We start from the raw sequence: 18,907 nt of genomic DNA on the forward strand, positions 1-18,907 counted from the left end.
CTGGGAGTATTTTTGGCACCTTGGAGATGGTCTTGGAGACGCTGGTCTGTGGTCTTCCTGGCGTTGGCCTCGCTGAAATAAATTCGTCCTGTTTCACCTCCACCTTGCCTCTGGGCTGGACCTGGTCTGTCTGGGACCCTTCCAGCCGTGAGCTCGTTTCCCTTGAGCCCGTTAGAGGCTGACCAAAACTTATCCCTCCCTTACGTTGGTCAGAAGGGTGGGGGATTGTCTGGGATTCCAAGCCTGCAGCTGGTGTCTGGAGAGGAGTCTGGGGTGGGGGGGTCACAGCACTTAACTTGTGGAGACTGGCCTCCTCACCCTGGGTAGTATCAGAGTTACACTGCACCAAGCCAGCACTTTCCACCCCACTGAGGAAAAGGAGTCTGCATCCCTAAGGCATGTTTTGCGGCAGCAGATAAAAGGTTGTGTCTTTGTATATCCTAGCAGGCACTCTGGCTAAAAAGGAGCCCCGAGAGCCCAGGGCAACAGATGGGGCAAACATAAGAACATGTTTCGTGATGTCCCTGTCCTAGTTGGAACCACCCTACCCTCTCTGACTTTAGGGAAACTTAGGGACCTGGGGATGGTCTCGACACTCCCGTCTGCATTTGGTTACTGGTGGGAACTATCCTATCACAGTCGGAGGGAGTGGAGCCAGTGCTCAGGAAGACGTGGTAGGATTAAAGAGGAAAGCACATCTCCAGAGAAGGGGTTCTAGAGCCAAACAGGGCACCACGTTTGTGACCACCTGGGTTTGGGGACAGGTGTTTGTTTACAAATCTTATTTAGTGAGCGATATACTTGGGAGATTTCACATAAACACAGCTGATCTGCAAAGAACATGGGTTTGCACTGCATAGGCCACTTACACACGGATTTTCTTTGATAAATACAGTACAGTTCTGTAAATGTATTTCTTTTCCTTATGATGCTCTTAATAACATTTTTTCCCTCTTTATTGTAAAGAATACAGTATAGAATACATACAACATACAAAATATGTGTTAATCCACTGTTACCAGTGAGGCTTCTGGTTCACTGTAGGCTATCCATAAAGTTTTTGGGGAATCAAAAGTTACGCGTGAATTTTTTACTGTACAGCGGAGCAGGGGGGAGGCCGGTGCCCCCAAACCCCTCGATGCTGTTCAAGGGTCAAGTGTATCTGGGTTTCTTGGAAAAAATTAGAAAATCTGTTTCCACATTGCAACACCCAGCTGGAGCTAACACTTGCCCTCTCTGGATGGTGCGTGTGCTCCCTACCAGGGCCTCACACCTCGCCTGCCATTTACATCTGCTTTTCTTGCTTATCAAACACCCCTTCGCAGGCTCCAGTCACTCCTGCAGCAAGGCTCCTGGGCTCCAGCAGCAGAGTGCCCTGCATTCTAGGACACGGGTCTACAAAATGCAAGACTAAGCAAATGGAGCAGAAAGGTTCTGCTCCATTTGTCCATGAGGACAGTAACTCACTGCTTCTGAATCTATCAGTTAGAGAACCATTATATGCTCTTTCCAAGCACAGGAACCTTCCCGATAGATCAAGAACTTTATTGTTGGACGTAACCAGTTTCTGAGCACAGATTCCGTGCCGTAGTTCTCCTTTTCCAATCATTGACCCAATCGGCCTGGTCCCGGGCTATCTTCTATCTTGGCAGGGAGACTTCCCGCAAGCTCTTCCAGAGAATGGCCAGAGCATTGGTAAATATTCAGTGTCCAGTAAATGCCCAGAAGCAGCTGGGTTTCTTCCACTAATAGCACCTGACCCTTCTGGAGTCTGTCCCCGGCGAGAAGCTAGCAGAGTCCACTAAACAGTGAAGAATTCAGGGGCCAAACTGCCCAAGGGTCTTCACTGTGCTCTCAGATGTCCAGCTTCATCATCCCCACTTTGATCCTGACTTGGCATCCGTAAGTCCAGACGTCTCAGGGAGCACAGAAAGTAGCGAGGAGGCTTGCAGACCAAGTTGAGTTCCTCCTTCCTGGACCCCAGGGCTGGCAGGACCAGCTGGCGGGCATGCAGGTGAAGGGGGATGTGGCGGGCCTTCGCCTGTTTCAGCCCCAGCTTCTTCAGGGTACCGACAGACAGCTTCTGTACAAAGACAAAAGAGCTTCTTGAGAGCCAGGCCAATGGCTCATCCTTGAGCAGCACGCAGGGCCAGAGGCCTTCCACCTAAAGGAACCAACACTAACTCCCCCGGAAGACACAGTGGTGGACAGCCCGTCAGGGACATTGCCAGGAAGGTTCAGAACCCAGGTAAGAGAAAAACCACACCAGAGAGGCTCGTATCAGCCAACGCTCTGGCCTTCCTAGAGAACAGGCTGTAACATCAAGAGATAAAAAGCTCTTCAGCAATAGCGTGAAAGGCTGCTCAGAGCCTTCAGAAAGTCTGCTCCCCCTGCCCCCGACCTCCTAACAAAATCTGAGATTAAGGAATAAAGCACAAAGGTTTTGCTAACAGATGGTGCAGCTCCATAAGAACAGTGGCTGTTTCTCTATAAGCTCGGGAACTTACACAGCTTTGTGGTGACTCACTTCAGGGCTTAACAAGGGGAAAGCATTAAGTTCTCCCCCTTATCTGTTGCACCTTGGGTCAAACCAATATCACCTGGGGGGCCAGCTTATTCCAGTCTGAGTACTTGTGATCACCGAGGATTGGGCAATCCAATCCAAAAGACAGGTGAACTCGAAGCTGATGTTTTATGCCTTTAAAAAAAGAAGAGAGAGAAAACTTGAGGAGCGACAGAAACCATACCACCACTTCCAACCATGTTAAATCAAAGCACAGTAAAACTGGCAAAGCCCCACCTACAATAAAGTATAAAGAACAACAACAAACTGTAAGCTACCAGGGAGCAAACATTATACATACCATTGAGCCTCTAAATTCCCCTCTCCACCCTCCACGGTTCCCCTTCCACCACATATAACCTGGGCTTTTTTTTTTTTAGCTTTATTACATAATGCTAAATAGTATTGCTTTCCACATTTTCTCACTGTAGCAAAATATACAGAACAAAAAATGTATCAGTTTAGCCATTTTTAAGTGTGCGGTTCTGTGGCACGGAGTACATTCACTGTGTTGTGCAGCCATCACCGCCATCCCGCTCCAGAACTTCTTCCTCCTCCCACACGGAAACTCTGAACCAATTAAACAACAGCTCCCCATTCCTGCCCCCATTCCCCCAGCCCCTGGTAACCACTATTCTACTTGGTCTTTGAATCTGAGTATTCTAGGGATCTCATACATGGCACCATACAATATTTGTCCTCCCGTGTTTGGCATCTTTCACTTAGCACGAAGTTCGTCTATGCTGTAACACGTGTCAGAATTTCCTTCCTTGTCAAGGCTGGATAATATTGCATCGTATGTATAGACCAGATTTTGTTTATCCATTCACCTTGTCCGTGGACATCTGGGTTGACTTCACCTTGTGGCTACTGCAAATAATGCTCCTATGAACACTGGTGTGCATGTATCTTCTCGAATACCCGCTTGCAATTCTTTTGGGTTTATACCCATGAGAAATGCCGAATGGTAATTCTATGCTTAATTTTTTGAGGAACCATTTTTGCAAATTTTTAAATAAATGTAACCGAACTAATTATATCCCTCTGCTACCTAGTGTTTTTTCTTTCTTTCTTTCCTTTTTTTTTAAACAACAATCATCCCCATTGGAGCTCCCAGCCTCAGATTAGCACCAGAAGCACACTCTTAAACATGCCAGCTGCAATCCCAGCCCTCCCACAATACCAGCTGCTCAGAAGAAGGGCAGAGTCCAGCACAAGGCCCCGGACAGAGCTGAGCGGCCCTGGGGTTTCGCTGTCCCACCGATCCCACTGCACAACAGTGGCGCCTCACCGGTAATTGGCTGGAGCTCTAAGAGGGCGGAGGACAGAGTGCTGCTTAGCACCTGGTATTGAGTCACAGCTACATGCGCGTTCCGGCTCGTTCGTGCTCTCACCATCTTCCCATTGTCCATGCGGTAGCCTGGGGACAGCGTCATCTGAAACCAAAAAAATCAAGATATGTCGCAAAGGAAGAGCAGAAAACCCATCCCTCTGGGCCACAGCTCACCCACCTTGTAGTGCTGCTGCGGGCCTTGCACCTCCTTCTCAACGATGGGGATATCCACAACTCCCGCTGAGGGTACCGGGACACGCACAGCGATGGCCCTGGGAGTGACACACAGACCCTCACTTAAGCCACAAGGTGAAGTGAAACTCCTAGGATTTGGCTACAGGCGTTAGCACTGGACCTTCCGTGGTCAGTTCTTAAGACGGGAGCATCCCAAATGACCTCTCATGATAGCACTTAGCCTGAGAGCTTGATACAAACACATCCGTTTTTCTACCAAAGTAATATTACATATATACTAATTACTAATATCTACTAATTACAGAATATTTGGGATAAAACAATAGAAAATTTATCACAGTAGCATGCTCTTTCATTCTAGCCTTTAAAAATGAATATTTATAGTTTAAAACAAAATCGGGGTAATATGGTTTTGTATCCTGGTTTTTCTTATTATCTTTTTTAAGTTTATTTATTTATTTTGAGAGAAGGAAGGAAGGAAGGAAGGAAGGAAGGAAGGAAGGAAGGAAGGAAAGAAAGAAAGAGTAGGGGAGGGGCAGAGAGAGAGAATCCCAAGCAGAGTCTGCACTGTCAGCACAGTGCAAACTCACAAACTGTAAGATCACGTACGACCTGAGCTGAAATCAAGAGTTGGATGCTTAACCTACTGAGCCGCCCACGCTCCCATGTATCCCAGTTGTTTGGGTTTTTTTTTGTTGTTGTTTGTTTACCATTTACAGCTTATTTACTTGTTTTTAAAGAGAGAGAGAGAACGAGGGAGGGTAGAGAGAGAGGGAAAGAGAGAATCCCGAGCAGGCTCCACACTGTCAGTGCAGAGCCCGATGCGGGGCTCGAACTCACAAACCATGAGATCATGACCTGAGCCGAAATCAAGAGTCAGCCACTCAACCGAGTGAGCCACCCAGAGCCCCCATGTATCTTGGTTTTTAAAAGATGGCTAAGTTCTGGCTGCACGTGAAGTGGATGAACAAGTAAACGAATTCACAGAACCGCTCCTGCCAGGTTTGCCAGATACACAAAACCTGGGGAACTGTGCTCCGTGCTCAAGGTCACAGAAGCAACTACCACCACGAGATAACCATTCCAGATCACGTTTGTTGGAGGTCTCCTTTCATTACGGGTAGAAGACTCTCTAATCTGTCCCTTTGCTTACGCATCTTCCAGGTAAATCACAAAGGAATCCTCCTGGGCACTTGGTGGCCTATCACTGACTGCCCCTCATACATTTCACACCCTGGACTCCTCACGTTGGGTTGGTAGCAGTTTGGGCTGTTCTCTGACATAGTTTATCACACTTAGACTGAGTTTTAACTGCTAGCTCACTCTTCCTAAGGACCTAACATTACTAATGTTCGCTCACTCCACATTCAGTGAATGTAAAGAGGCACTGATTTAGGTAGGTACTGGTTCTGTATAGAAGAGCAAGACAAAAATCCCTGCTTTCAAGGAATTCGAAATTTAGTTAGAAGATTCAAACAAGTAACTGTAACAAGTCGCTATCATAGTTAAGTCAGCAAATACTAATTGGTTGCCTACTATGTTCTAACTCCTACTTCCTGCACTTGGTATTTAATATTTAAGGTCAGCATTAACTGTGTTCCAGTCAACTTTCCAGCGTTATCTGTCACCATTCCCCACTCCAGACTAGACTGCATGTTCTATCCTTTTGTGCCTACCATTCGTACAATCTATAACACGTTTCTCCATCTTGTCTTTCAAATCCTATTCATTCATCAAGACACAATTAACTGATTTCAATTCCTCCATGAAGCCCGATCCTCAGAATGGTTAGTGATTCTAAACTCTCATAAACAATTTTCACAAATAACATAACACTTTTTGATAGACTTAACATCTGGATTACTTATATGCATGAGAATAGCCTCAATTTTCTGCCTTTCAGCTTTTACTATGAGTTACATACTGGGTCAAAACGCTTTACATGCATTATCTCACTTAATTCTCTCCTCAACTCCATTATTCTCATTTTTCATATACAGACAAAGCTTAGAGAAGTTTCATAACCTGCCTAAGGACTCCCGCTGTTAAATGGCACAGCTGACAGGCGAACACAGATCTTGCTGAGCTCTGAGCTACTCTGCTAAACTTCCTCCATTATCTATAATCTCTTTGTACAGCAGTTCTTACATTTAATTCCTCATCAGAGTCACTTGTGGAGCTTCTGTGGGTGGGCCTCAGCAGAGATTTTTTGAAGGTTCCCAACACCACAAAGTAGCTGCGAAATCTGTAACACCAAAAGAACTAATATCCAAAAGATAAAAAGAATACCCATGAATCAAATAGAAAATAATAAACAATCCAACAGAAACTGGGCAAAAGAAATAAACAGTTTGCTCACAGAAAAGGAAACTCAATAAACATGAGAAGCCAATAAACATGCAGGCATAACATTGCTGGTACACAAGAAACAGAAAACTTTTTTTTTTTAAACTCATCAGAGTGGCAAACCTTTGAAAAATGAGTTGGTCAGCTATAAGGGGAGGTGGGTACTCACTACCCTATTGGGAGGAAAACCTGGCCCACCTAAGGGTAGTAACATTCAAAAAGCACACACAAAATGCTCTCCAAGATATATTTCCCAAGTGAAAAAAAGCAGGATCCAAAGCAGTGCAAAATATATTGCCATATAATAATTCATTTATTTTTTTTTCTTTTTTTTTTATTTATTTTTGGGACAGAGAGAGAGACAGAGCATGAACGGGGGAGGGGCAGAGAGAGAGGGAGACACAGAATTGGAAACAGGCTCCAGGCTCCGAGCCATCAGCCCAGAGCCTGACGCGGGGCTCGAACCCACGGACCGCGAGATCGTGACCTGGCTGAAGTCGGACGCTTAACCGACTGCGCCACCCAGGCGCCCCTATAATAATTCATTTATACATGCCCGGTATGACTCTGGAAGTTTATACAAGATAGTAGAATACTGGTTGCCTCTGGAAGAAAATTCAGCAGACGGGGGACAGGAGTAGGTTACAGTTTTGTTCATTTATCTTTCCTCTATTAAAAAAAATGGAGGTGTGGCTCCTGGGTGGCTCAGTCGGCTAAGTGTCTGAGTTCAGCTCAGGCCATGATCTTGTGGTTTGTGAGTTCAAGCCCCACGTCGGGCTCTGTGCTGACAGCTGAAAGCCTGGAGCCGGCTTCAGATTCTGTGTCCCCCTCTCTCTCTCTGCCCTTCCCCCCACTTGTGCACACATGCTCTCTCTCTCTCGCTCTCTCTCTCTCTCCCTTTCTCTCTCCAAAATAATAAGTGAATAAACTTAAAAAAAAAAAAATGGAGGTAAAGTTAAATGTACTAACATGGAAAGATCTCCAAGACAGTTAAGTGAGAAAAGTAAAGTGTAGAGACGCCTGGGTGGCTCAGTTGGTTAAGCGTCCAACTTCAGCTCAGGTCATGATCTCATGATTCGTGAGAACACTGCCCGTGCTCTGTTCTTTCTCTTTCTCAAAGATAAATAAACATTAAAAAAAATAATAAAAGTACAGCGGACACTGTACAAAGTAATACACACACACAATCACACTGTATATACTAGACATGTACATAAACGCATCGGGTGAGGACCAAGGGAATAAAAACCAAACTATCCCAAGGGAAGGGACTAAAATGACAGAGTGGGTGGATTCTCCAGGAGTTTTTTTGCTTGATCTTCGATTATTTCACCACAGGAATGAAATCATGTGTTACTTGTGTAATTAATTACCAGTAATTTTTATGTACAACCGTAATTAGGAACCACTATTCTATCAGACTCCAATAGGCTAAGCACTTAGTCTGTTTCCTACACTCCTCATATGCCCACAGGTCCTAGCACAGTGCCTTCTCCTAACAGGAGGTCCTTCTGTACGAATGGACAAAGAGATAAAAGGATGCCCTCATTGATACCAACTCTACCACCAGCGATGGCCTTCATACCAGTACTTCTTTACCACCTGACGGGTTCTAAACAACTCTTGAACTTGATGTGCCATTTCCTTCTCCCATGCCAACACCATTACACCTGTGGTTTCCTTGTCCAGCCGGTGGCACAGATGCAATGGCTCTGCCTTGTGGCCACGAAGCATTTTTGCCAGGATAGGCAATACATCGCTGATGCAGAGCTGGACCCCAGGGCCACCTAAGAAGGGGAGAATCAGAGGTTTTAGTGGCCAGTAAAAGATCCCACCAAAGAACTCTGCTTGGGAAAAGAGTCAGCGCTTTCTAGAACCTTATTACTGAAATGTGGGCCAGGAACTAGCAACATCAGTATGCCCAGGGAGCTTGCTGGGAAGGAATCTCAGGTCTCCAACTCAGACTATTAAATCAAAATCTGCATTTTAACAAGATGTCCACGTGACTCACACTCGTATTAAACTTTGAGAAGCAATGTCCCAGAGCATGTGGCTTTCTCCTCAGACATATATATACTTATTAACCTACTTGAATACTCGCAATAAAATCAGCAATCAAAATGAGGAAGTCGCATATTTCACTATATAAACAAAGGCTTGAGACTCTGCCAAGTAAACTCAAGTGATACATACAAGACTGTGAAGCTCTTCTGGGGTATTACAGGCATCACATCTTCCCGTAAAGAAGATGGGACTTTACGTGAGACATTTCTCGGAACTATTCTATGCCTAAGTAGCCGTTGAGCTTGAACAGATTATTTAGTCTTTCTAAGGTGCAGTTTTCTCATCTATAAAATGCAAATATCTGTATAATAATTATCTAATGGGGAATGAGAAGGATCAAGAGTGAAAAAGAAAACACACAAAACACATGGCAATGTCTGACTTAATTCGTTCTTTATGCTTTTATCTACACCTCCCCAAAAAGCATTCTTCTAGTTCAACTATGCTTTTTCCTCCAGCACATCCCTTTCCCAAGTGCATTTTTTTCCTATCACTCTCCATTGGTCACACTCCAACAACTGTCTCAGACAACTACATTCAACAGTTATTCAAAAACATTTCATTGTCCATCGAGTTCTAGGCATCTTGGGGTTTTGTTAGGCATACTCTGACACACACACACCTCATATGTTTTTTAATTCCTTTTTAATATATTATGAATGCATAATTTATTATGTATTTTTTGGCACCTGAATTTTATAACAACATGAGTATCTTCTATATTTTGTAATTTCTACATCTTTAAAGAAAGTTATCTTCTACACAGGTTTATATATGTCTTTGTGGGTGCGTGGGTCCTGAGTATGTTTTTAGTAGTGGAGGCCCGTCTACAGAGCAGTTTAATTTCTGCTTTGGCTGGAGCTCCATTTTCTTATCGGTTTTCATACTGGTTTCTGTGACTGGAGTTTCTGCATGTTTAGGTGATCCCTATTTGATCCTTGCCATGCATAGTAAAAGATCTGATTTGTCTAAGGCTATTCTGTCTCCACTCAGGGCTTGAGGTGGGTGACTGATTTATGCTGCAGTTTTGGGCTCCTGGATTGAGATTTTCTGATCTTTGTTCAATGAAGACAGAATGCTTTTCTTGATCTGGACTTAAATGATGAAATTATTGTCTGGATCATGTGAACAAAATTGTGCATTAAATCAACCTGGTTAAAAAAAGACAACTGAAGCAAATTCAGAGCCACTATATTGAAATACTCCTACCTACAGAGGTAATAAACTATCAGAATACATGACCCATAAGAGATTTACAGGATGAAAATACAAACAGTATTTATGAAAATTAGTGAAAGTGGGAAAATTGTTAACAAAGACTAAAATTATAGTGGTGTCACTATCGAAAGGGGAAGTGAAGGGAACCTTAATATATTGTCCTGTTTTTTTCTTATGTCATTTCTTTTCTCTCAGTTTTTATAGAAAATAACATGAAGACAAGAACCACACAGCCTTAGTATCTCTCTATAAAAATCCCTGTGGAGGTCTACACACAGCACATTCCATATATCACTGCTGACTGCCAAATGTTTGGAATGCAGAGACTGACCTATATATCCCAGTATCCTCAGTAGTGCCTCATACAGGACTATATATATATGTAGTGTCTTACAGAGTACTCCCCCAAAGCTTAATTATTTTGAATGCAAGGCTTCAAGAAGCCCCACAAGTAATGTGTCCGAATTGTCCATAGGTGTAGCGAAAACACAACCAGCAGCACCCCTCTCCTTCCCACGTGGTCCTTACCATGCACGGGGAGACCGTAGGGTTTATTGATGACCACGAGATCCTTGTCTTGGTGCACAATCCCTCGGCTCAGTGCCTTAGCAAGCACGTTGGGGTGGACTCGTTGCAGCTGCTGTGTGAACCGCACGAGTTCCTGCACTCTCCGCTGAACAGGGTTTGTGGGCACCTACGGGGAGAGAAGGAGCGACAGGAAAAGCCTGGTGAAGATCTTCAATAAGCCTGGGTGAGAATCTAGGTTGGGAATGACTATCTCTGCATTGGACTCGCGCCTTCCCCGAATAATTTGAGAGCAGCGGTGCGCGTCTGTGTTAACTTGTCCCATCGCAGTGCTCAGGAGCGAGGCCGGGAGAAGCCAAAGACACAGCCCGCAGGAAGACACGGACCTCTTCCCTTTCCCTTTCTCCCCATTCACCCACATGTCCTCCACATTTGCTTAACAGCTGTCAGAGGACCCTCCTACCTCACTCCCAGCCCAGGAATCCAATTAACGCGCTGCCTCTTGGGAGTTGTGGTCCTTTCGAACTCACCGGTTGCTTCTTCGTCTTTTGTTCCTGTTTCTGGGATCGGAGTTTCTCCGCCAACCTCTGGGCATTCAGAGTCCCAGACGCAGCAGCGGAGGAACAAAATGGCTGGCAGGCGAGAATGAAACGACTCCCTAAACACTGCCCGGAACCCCTCACCCAAAGGCCCAGAGCATTACAGCTGGGCGCCGCCATCTTGTCAAAAAGGGAGGGGCCAGCCAAGACCACGTGCGAAAGAGGGGCTTGGGGGAGGAGGGGATGGGCGGGCTCTCGGGATCACGTGGGCGTGAGGCGGGCTCTCGGCCGAGTCACGTGGGGCGGTGCGCGCAGAGTGCGGCTGCGCCGGCCGGTAGCTGCAGCTGGAGCGGTGGCGTTTGGAGGAGACTCGGTGAGTGTGTTGGGAAGCCAGGCTAGGGCTGGGAAATGCCGGTTCATCAACGCTTTAACGTTTTCACGACTCTGGGGTTTCTGTTCTCGGAGAGCATTGCACTGGGAACCGTTTCTCCCTTTGCGAGAAGATCCCACTCACGAACACCTCCCCGCCCCCGCGCCCCGTGGAAGCGATGCCCCATAAACGCTCGCCCCAGAGCCTTCTTGGGCGCTTACCTCGTCCCTCTTGGCAACCACATCCCTCGTGCCCGGCGAGTCCCCTGAGGGACGCGTCGTGTCACCTCTCATTTCCTTGCCGTTCGACCTTCGGAGATGCCCGGATCTCTGTAGCCTCTCCACCCCTCACCTCCTCTTTGTTTCAGGTTGTAACCTGTCCTTCTCTCCCGGGGATGATGGGGAGCCCCTCCGTTACCCAGGGGCCCCAGCCCGTATTTCCTCCTTAGGGAATACCTTGAGTTTCTTATGTTACTCTTCAAGAATTCATTTTTTGTTTGTTTTGGAGTCTCCTCTCCCCCTACGCTCTCCCTGCTCCTTCCAAAGACTGAAAATACAGTACAGAGCACGCACCTTCCTTTCCCTTTGCTGCTTCCTTCATTTTTTTTTCCCCTCCCTACTTTGCAACCGCCCTAGACCCTCTCTCCCTCTCTTAACAAGGTGCGGTGTTGGGACTCTCATGCCCAAACTGTAAGCGACTCCCTGTGACTTCACCCCGGGGGTGGCCGAAAAGATGAACATCTGGTTGGGGGTGATAATGGGAAAAGTATCTCGGGACATACCTGCCATTTGTTAAGAAACCTAGTGGCGAGTTCCGAAGAGCTGTTTGTAAAACCAATGGATCTGTACCGACACTAGAGGACACAATTTTTAAGACTGCTTAGAATGAAGGTTCCCTGAGGAGTTAGTGTAGGTAGTGGAATTAGGTTTGCGATTACGCCCCTTCGAAAGGGACGGGCAGAAGGGAGCCATATTGGGCATGCAATAAAGTTGAACAAGTAAGTGGAGCTAACCTATGGAAAACTTTAAGTTGAAGAAGAGTTTGAACTAGATGTGATAAGTATTGAGTGTTTGAAGCTTCTTGAGCAGGAGAGAGACTCCTGGAAGTTGGAATTCTAGAAATGAATCTGGCAGTTGAATGCAGGACAGATTAAAGAGAGGAAGGCTTTGATAGCAGGGAAATCAGCTGGGATACTTCAATCTAGACGATCAGTAAAGAGGTTATGCTTCATCCGGTGGTCTTTTCCCCTACACGGTACTGTTCTTTGAGTTTGAATTGCTTTTGAATACAGGTCAGGATGTATCATTGGCAGCTGCTGTTGAAGCCTGAGTCCCTTGAGGATTGCTCATGTTTTCTTTGTGAAACCCCCATCTGGCACAGAGTAAACTCACAAATATTCATTCTTTAGATGGCTGCATGCATCACAGACATGTGTTAGATGTGTCTGAACATTCGAATTGTCTTCTTTCTGTCAGTTTTTGACCTGAAGAATGGAAGTGTGGGAGTAAATGTATGAAGAATGGGAAGGAAGGCTTGTGTATGTTTCTGTAATAAGACAGGTGATCACGATATAAATTTGAAGAATCCTGAGGGAGGTTGGAAAACAACTTTTCTTCTTTTTTTTTTTTTCTTCTTCACATTTACAGGTAAGACATAGATCTGTAAAAGGTGAGAATTACTATCTTTTACTGATATGCTCCAGATGCAGGTTCAAATTTTATTAATTTCAATTAGGGACATGAAGCCTCCTTTTCCAAGGACTCTGAAATATGGATGTCAGGATTTAAATTCAGATCCTTGTGTTAATTATGAACTTGTTTTAGGTATAGTATTTTTATAATTTTGTGTAAGGGCTGTTTCTGCCTTAACCTCTGCTTGGCATTCAAGAAATGACACCTGTTCTTGCAGAATTGGCATTTTGTAGCACGAAACAAATGAAGAACCAACTCAGATGTCAATGCTGGTGACAACAGAGCTTGTGTTCTTGGGTTTCAGGGTAACCCAAGGTACAAACTGTAATACTGAAGAATAAAAAAAACTGGTCACTTTTTTTCTGAAGAAGGAACTTGCAGGTTTTTCTTTTTGTAACTGTAAGATATTTGAAGAGTTCAAAGGTTTTGTTTGCTTGTTTTCACAGTACAACTTTAGCCTATATGGGTACAGAAGTTAGATCTTAATGCTTCTCCTAGGAGTCTAGGCATTTGGTCATTTAAAGTAGAGCCGCTCTCTGCATATACAAGAACTTATGCAAATATATTTTCTGTCTTTTGTTTTTGTAATGCTATATTGTATCTTAATGCTATATTGCCTCCTTTCTGTACAGACAGGAAGCAGTCTGTACTGTTTTCTCAATACAAGGAAGCAAATTCTACTAGAGGGGTGTGGTGGTATCTTCATTCTTAGAGAGTACAAACATGACTTATTTGCATAGATTTTGGTATGTCATAATGTGTTCCCCCAAAATAACCATTTAAAGAAGCACTTGAGGGGCACCTGGATGGTTCAGTCGGTTAAGTGTCTGACTTCCACTCAGGTCATATTTCACTGTTTGTAAGTTCAAGCCCCGTATCAAGCTCTGTGCTGACAGCTCAGAGCCTGGAGCCTGCTTCCGATTCTGTGTCTCCCTCTCTCTCTGCCCCTCCCCCTGCTTGCATGCTCTCGCGCTCTTTCTCTCAAAGATAAATAAACATTTGAAATTTTTAAAAAAATATAAAGAAGCACTTGATAATTCATTTTTGAGGGTATTTCCTGCTGTGCAAGAACATGGTCACCTTTTTATTTCACAAATATAAACAAAGAGTGACTAACTAATAAAGGAACTTGTGTTTAAATATCACAAAGTGAAGATTGATTAGTGGCATGAAGGTAGATTCTGGCTCCTTAAACAGTGATTTGCTAGTTGCAGATTAACCAGCAATTCAGTTCCCTCAAGAGCAGGAAGTATGTGGGTATCATTTTATGGTTTTAGATTCAAGGAAGCAATTAGCAGGAGCTCCCTGGAGGTGTCCAGGAAAGTGAAGTTGTTGGCAGCTGGGAGATCCGGGTACTAGTCCCAGCTCAGATCCTGTGAACCAAGTCATTTGGGCTCTAAGCTTCGATTCGTTGAAGATTTTCCATTGACACTTAAGTACTTTCTTAACAAACGGAATTTATTTCAGACTTGTCTTGCATACATTTAGCATAAGCACAAAGAATCAGGATTCTGCTCTTGTCGCCAGAGCCACTGAGCTAACATTTATATTTGGGGGTCACCCACCTCTTTGAGTGGTGCTGGAATATACCTTAAGATTTCCTAAGTGGGGCATAAGAGAGAGTACAGATAGAGAAAAAACAAACAAAAATATGTATATATATGTATATATATATATACATATGTATATATATATATATATATATATATATATATTAGAAAACAGTGGTTTTCTAAAACATTGTGTTATAACCTATACTCTGGATGTTAGTTCTTTTTTCCATATCAGCATTTTAGAGATTCCGTTATCCTCCTACCCCTCGTTGTACTTTTATTCGGCTCTTTAATGATGCTCAAGACAGGTCTGGCTTAAACTAGTCTTCCCAAACTTTTCCATATCATGGTATGTGTGGAAATAATTGTTTCATGGAGGAAAACTGGAGGTGACCCACAGAGGACAACTGGCCTGGGTCCTGAGGCTGACCCCACCTGACTCCACCATAGGCTGAGGGGATCCCTAGCCTGTAGCCTGTTTGACCATTAGGAAGGTCAGCGTTACAAAGTCAAGGGCTTGGACCCAAACTCTATTGGGAGGAATTGTATTATCAGTTATGTTTGTTAAGTCCGCTTCTAATTTATTTCTCTCTTATGTGCCTTTATGCTCTTAGCTAGTTTATATCTAAGGATCATACTTATCCTTACAAAGTGGCCCTTCTAAAAGTTTTTAAAAAGTAGTTAATTGATGAAGAGATGGGGAATGCTTTTGTCACAATGTTTTGACCTAATTAGATTATGGGCAGTTTTGCTCTGCCTCTTTAGAAGATAGAGAATTTCTTTAAAAAGTGTATTTTATGTTTTCCATTATAAAAGTAATACAAAAAATGTGTAAAATAGTAACAAAAAAAGATGGGAAAAAATCATTCATAGCTCTGTTTCCCAAATATGGTTAAAATGTTTTTTCTCAGTTTTTTTTAATCTTGCATTTTTTTTTCTTAATTGTAAATTCACACATTTATAGAAGTAGAGAATATAATGAACCCCATGTTTCCATCTGCCAGTTTCTACAACCGGCCAATACAGGGCCACTCTTGTTTTCCGCCCTACCCTGATCTCCGAGATGGTTTTAAACCATTGGTAAACACGTCAGTGTGTATCTATAAAAGGTAAGCACTGGTTTTTACCAAAACCACAACACCATTATCACCCTTTCAATATATTTCTTAGTATCATCAAGCAAGCAGTTGACACATTTTCAGTTGGGTTTCTCTTTTTAATAGTTAATTTGTTTGAATTGGGATTCAAGAAAAGTCTGCATATCATGCATATTCTTTTAATTAGAAGAACAAAACTGTGGGCATTCAGAGGAGACGTGTGGCCTGTACCTTAAAGGTGCTTGGTACACTGGCTTAGAGCTTACACTTGGGAGTCAGAAAGATGGTTTCGGAATCCTGGCTCTGCTACTTGCTGACTGTGTAACCTCGTGCAGGTTACTTCTCTTACTTTAGATTTTTTTACCCTGTGAAACGTGGATGATGCCTGCCTTAGGACTGCTGTAAGGAGTAAGTGAGTTAATGTGGGCTAAAGCACTCGTGTAGAGTTTAGCACATAGTTAAGGCTCAAAAAATATTAGGTATGTCCTGCATACAGTATAGCACCAGGTTTATAGATTTGTTTAAAAGGTCTTAAACAGGGTAAGAATCAAGGGGTATGGAATTTAGTCTAATTCTGCCACTTAGGTGATACACTTCAGTGTTTTGGCCCTTACTTAAATTGCACACCCCAAAAAGCAGGTGGGGTGAACAATGATGATTTCTAAAATCCCAGTGCTTGCTAGAAGTAAGGCAGCTTGGTATTTTTAGAAAGAGACTGAGGTTTGCATCACACTTTGCCATTTATAAGTGTTAATTCTCCTCAGCTTCAGTTTTTTCATATGCGTAAATGAATTAATACTACCTAACCTAGTATTGTTGCAGTAAGTGCTGAGATCAATATATATATGGTGCCTAGCATGTAGAAGATATTCAAATTATTAGCATTTCATGATTATAAGTTAAAATAAGATCATTACGTTAGAGTATTTTCAGTTGTGAAGAAATATGTATTTTGTGGTGTTTATATAAATGAAGATGAACAGAGTATCTTAAGGGAAAAGGAATATACATTGGAAGGGTGAACATGGAAACCATGTTTCCAGAACATGAACAATGGAAAATTGAGGGACTGTTCAACCTTTGTGGTTGGATAAAAGCCGGAGGATGTCAGGGTCCCTAGAGAAATTTAAGAAGGTATTTGCAACAACTAGTTGCTTAAGTTGAATAAACCTATCTTCTGCATTATTTGAAAATTTGAACAATAAGTTAAAGAAGTAGATTGTTGTGTGTTTTTCAGTTGTTAATAATTGGAACATGCTGTAAGTGTTTAATAATACTGTTAGGGTAATGAAAATAACCTCCACTAGCAGTTAGTAGGAGAGCTGTAGTGTAACTGAGTTAGAAAACCAAATACAGGGGTGCCTGGGTGACTCAGTCGGTTGAGCGCCTCTGACTTCGGCTAAGGTTATGATCTCGTGGTTTGTGAGTTTGAGCCCCGCATTGGGCTCTGTGCTGACAGCTCAGAGCCTGGAGCTTGCTTTGGATTCTGTGTCTCCCTCTCTCTGCCCCTCCCCCGCTCGCTGTCTGTCTCTGTCTCCCTCTCTCTCTCTCTCTCTCTCTCAAAAATAAATAAACGCTAAAAAATTTTTTAAAAATTAAAAAAAAGAAAGAAAACCAAATCCACGCTGGAGTCTACTGATCCCAGTATACTAGGCAACATTTCCCCATTTTAATTGTTTTTTATCAAAGTAATTCACGTGTATGGTTTAAAGAGTCAGGTAGTGCTAAAAGACTTAATGGGAAAAAAAGCCATTCCCTCCATTCTCCCCACCTCATAATCTCATTCTTTAGAGGTAGCCCCTCAGTTATTTTTTTTCTTTCCTTAGGTATTATCTTCATCTTTCTTTCTTTCTTTCTTTCTTTCTTTCTTTCTTTCTTTCTTTCTTTCTTTTTTTTAAATGTTTGTTTATTTTGGGTGAGAGAGTGCGTGGCTGTGCACGGGAGGGAGAGAGAGAATCCCAAGCAGGCTCCGTGCTCAGCATGGAGCCCCAGCTCGGACTCAGTTTCACAACCCTGAGATCACAACCTGGGCCAAAATCAAGAGTCGGATGCTTAATGGACTGAACCACCCAGGCACCCCTCTAAATCATTTGATATGTTATTTCTTGCTTTTTTCTCCCTCCAGTGTTTGGTCTGTTGAGCTAGATGATTTGTCTCAGCTCCACTCTTGTGTGTAGGTTGACCTTTGCCTGTTTTTTCCCCACATACCTACATACCGTTAAATTTTTTTCCAGATGCTCAAACATAATTGTCACATTCTTACCAGTAACCTTTTCTGTGAGCTCAGATGTGTCACTTGATGTTTCCTATGGAGAACTACTATCCAGGTATATCATTCAGGAACATGGGCTGTCACCCATGTCCCATTTCTTGGCTTACATCTTTTTTTTTAATTTTTTTTTTCTACGTTTATTTATTTTTGGGACAGAGAGAGACAGAGCATGAACGGGGGAGGGGCAGAGAGAGAGGGAGACACAGAATCAGAAACAGGCTCCAGGCTCTGAGCCATCAGCCCAGAGCCTGACGCGGGGCTCGAACTCGACCGCGAGATCGTGACCTGGCTGAAGTCGGACGCTTAACCGACTGCGCCACCCAGGCGCCCCAACTTGGCTTACATCTTTATTTCCTAAGAAGTATTTGCCCACACACTTGTTTGATAGTTTGGAAATGTTGCAGAATTCTAGGTTGGAAGTAATTTTCCCTCAGAATTTTGAAGGCATGGCTGTACAATCTGGTATCTGTAATTGCTCTACAGACATAGCAACTCAAATCCTTTTTTTATGAGACCTCATTTTATTGGGTTTTTTTTTCCCCCTCTCTTACTGGAAGCTTTGAGAATATTCTGTCCCTGATGTTCTGGAATCTCTTAATGACATACCATGGTGTGAGTCTTTCCTCAACTGTTGTTCTGGGTATTCAGTGGACTTTTTCATTCTGGAAATTCATGTCCTTCAGTTCTGGGACATTTTCTTCTATTATTCCTCTGATTTCTGTCCCTCTCCATCTCTTCTTTTTCTTTGATTCTTTTTCATAATATCTATTCTTGCTATGTGGATAGGATAACTTCAAAGAGGACCCATTAAAGTTTTTCACTTTTGCTCTCTGCATTGGAGTAGGTTTAAGATCTATTGCCAGAATGAATATCAACCCCCAAATAATGGCAAGCCCTGCATGTGAGAAGAGCTTAGTGCTTCACCCCTCAGTTTTGTAGATTGCATGAAGCCATGTGCTCCGGGACTGGGCAGGATCTAGCCTTCCTCACACTCCCTCCCAGTTCCCATTCACCCTGATTTCCTCACTGCCCTCAGGCACTAGGAATGTACTGCTGCTTTATTCTGTAGAAACCTCTACTGCTGCTCTTTTGATGAATCCGTGAGCTATTTGAGTACTGTTCAAAGTTCATTTTACTAAGA

At 43.4% G+C, this 18,907-nt stretch overlaps 2 protein-coding genes across 4 annotated transcripts in view; one reads left to right on the plus strand and one right to left on the minus strand.

Annotated features, from left to right (window-relative positions):
• Positions 1 to 910: 910 nt before the first annotated feature.
• Positions 911 to 10,963, minus strand: RPUSD4 (RNA pseudouridine synthase D4). 2 transcript variants are annotated; one of them, XM_047071677.1, is made up of 7 exons: positions 10,775 to 10,963; positions 10,248 to 10,413; positions 8,023 to 8,224; positions 4,075 to 4,168; positions 3,855 to 3,999; positions 2,601 to 2,698; positions 911 to 2,083 (listed from the first exon to the last, which is right to left on the minus strand). In XM_047071677.1, exons 1-7 carry the CDS (start codon positions 10,961 to 10,963, stop codon positions 1,844 to 1,846), a joined length of 1,134 nt encoding a protein of 377 aa, XP_046927633.1. In that variant the 3' UTR covers positions 911 to 1,843. The 2 variants fall into 2 exon arrangements, 1 of the variants encoding a protein (XP_046927633.1); XR_006960701.1 differs by having other exon boundaries at positions 1,994 to 2,083; positions 2,508 to 2,698.
• Positions 10,964 to 11,133: 170 nt separating this feature from the next.
• Positions 11,134 to 18,907, plus strand: part of FAM118B (family with sequence similarity 118 member B) — a 49,231-nt gene continuing 41,457 nt past the window's right edge. For both annotated transcript variants that reach the window (XM_047070800.1, XM_047070801.1), the window contains exon 1: positions 11,134 to 11,156. The gene's annotated coding sequence lies outside the window, so the exon portion shown is untranslated. The remainder of the gene's footprint in view (positions 11,157 to 18,907) is intronic.

Source organism: Lynx rufus, unplaced genomic scaffold, assembly GCF_022079265.1.
Source record: "Lynx rufus isolate CCGP_SWC_20201006 ecotype Redwood Valley unplaced genomic scaffold, mLynRuf1.p SCAF_9, whole genome shotgun sequence".
Taxonomy (NCBI): Eukaryota; Metazoa; Chordata; class Mammalia; order Carnivora; family Felidae; genus Lynx; species Lynx rufus.

Coding starts and splice junctions, on each gene's coding strand:
- RPUSD4 (XM_047071677.1), bottom strand. CDS start 10,963: ATGGCGGCGCCCAGCTGTAATGCTCTGGGCCTTTGGGTGAGGGGTTCC. Junction 10,414..10,774: donor AAAAGACGAAGAAGCAACCG/GTGAGTTCGAAA, acceptor CTCTCCCCGTAG/GTGCCCACAAACCCTGTTCA. Junction 8,225..10,247: donor CTACGGTCTCCCCGTGCATG/GTAAGGACCACG, acceptor TCCCCTTCTTAG/GTGGCCCTGGGGTCCAGCTC.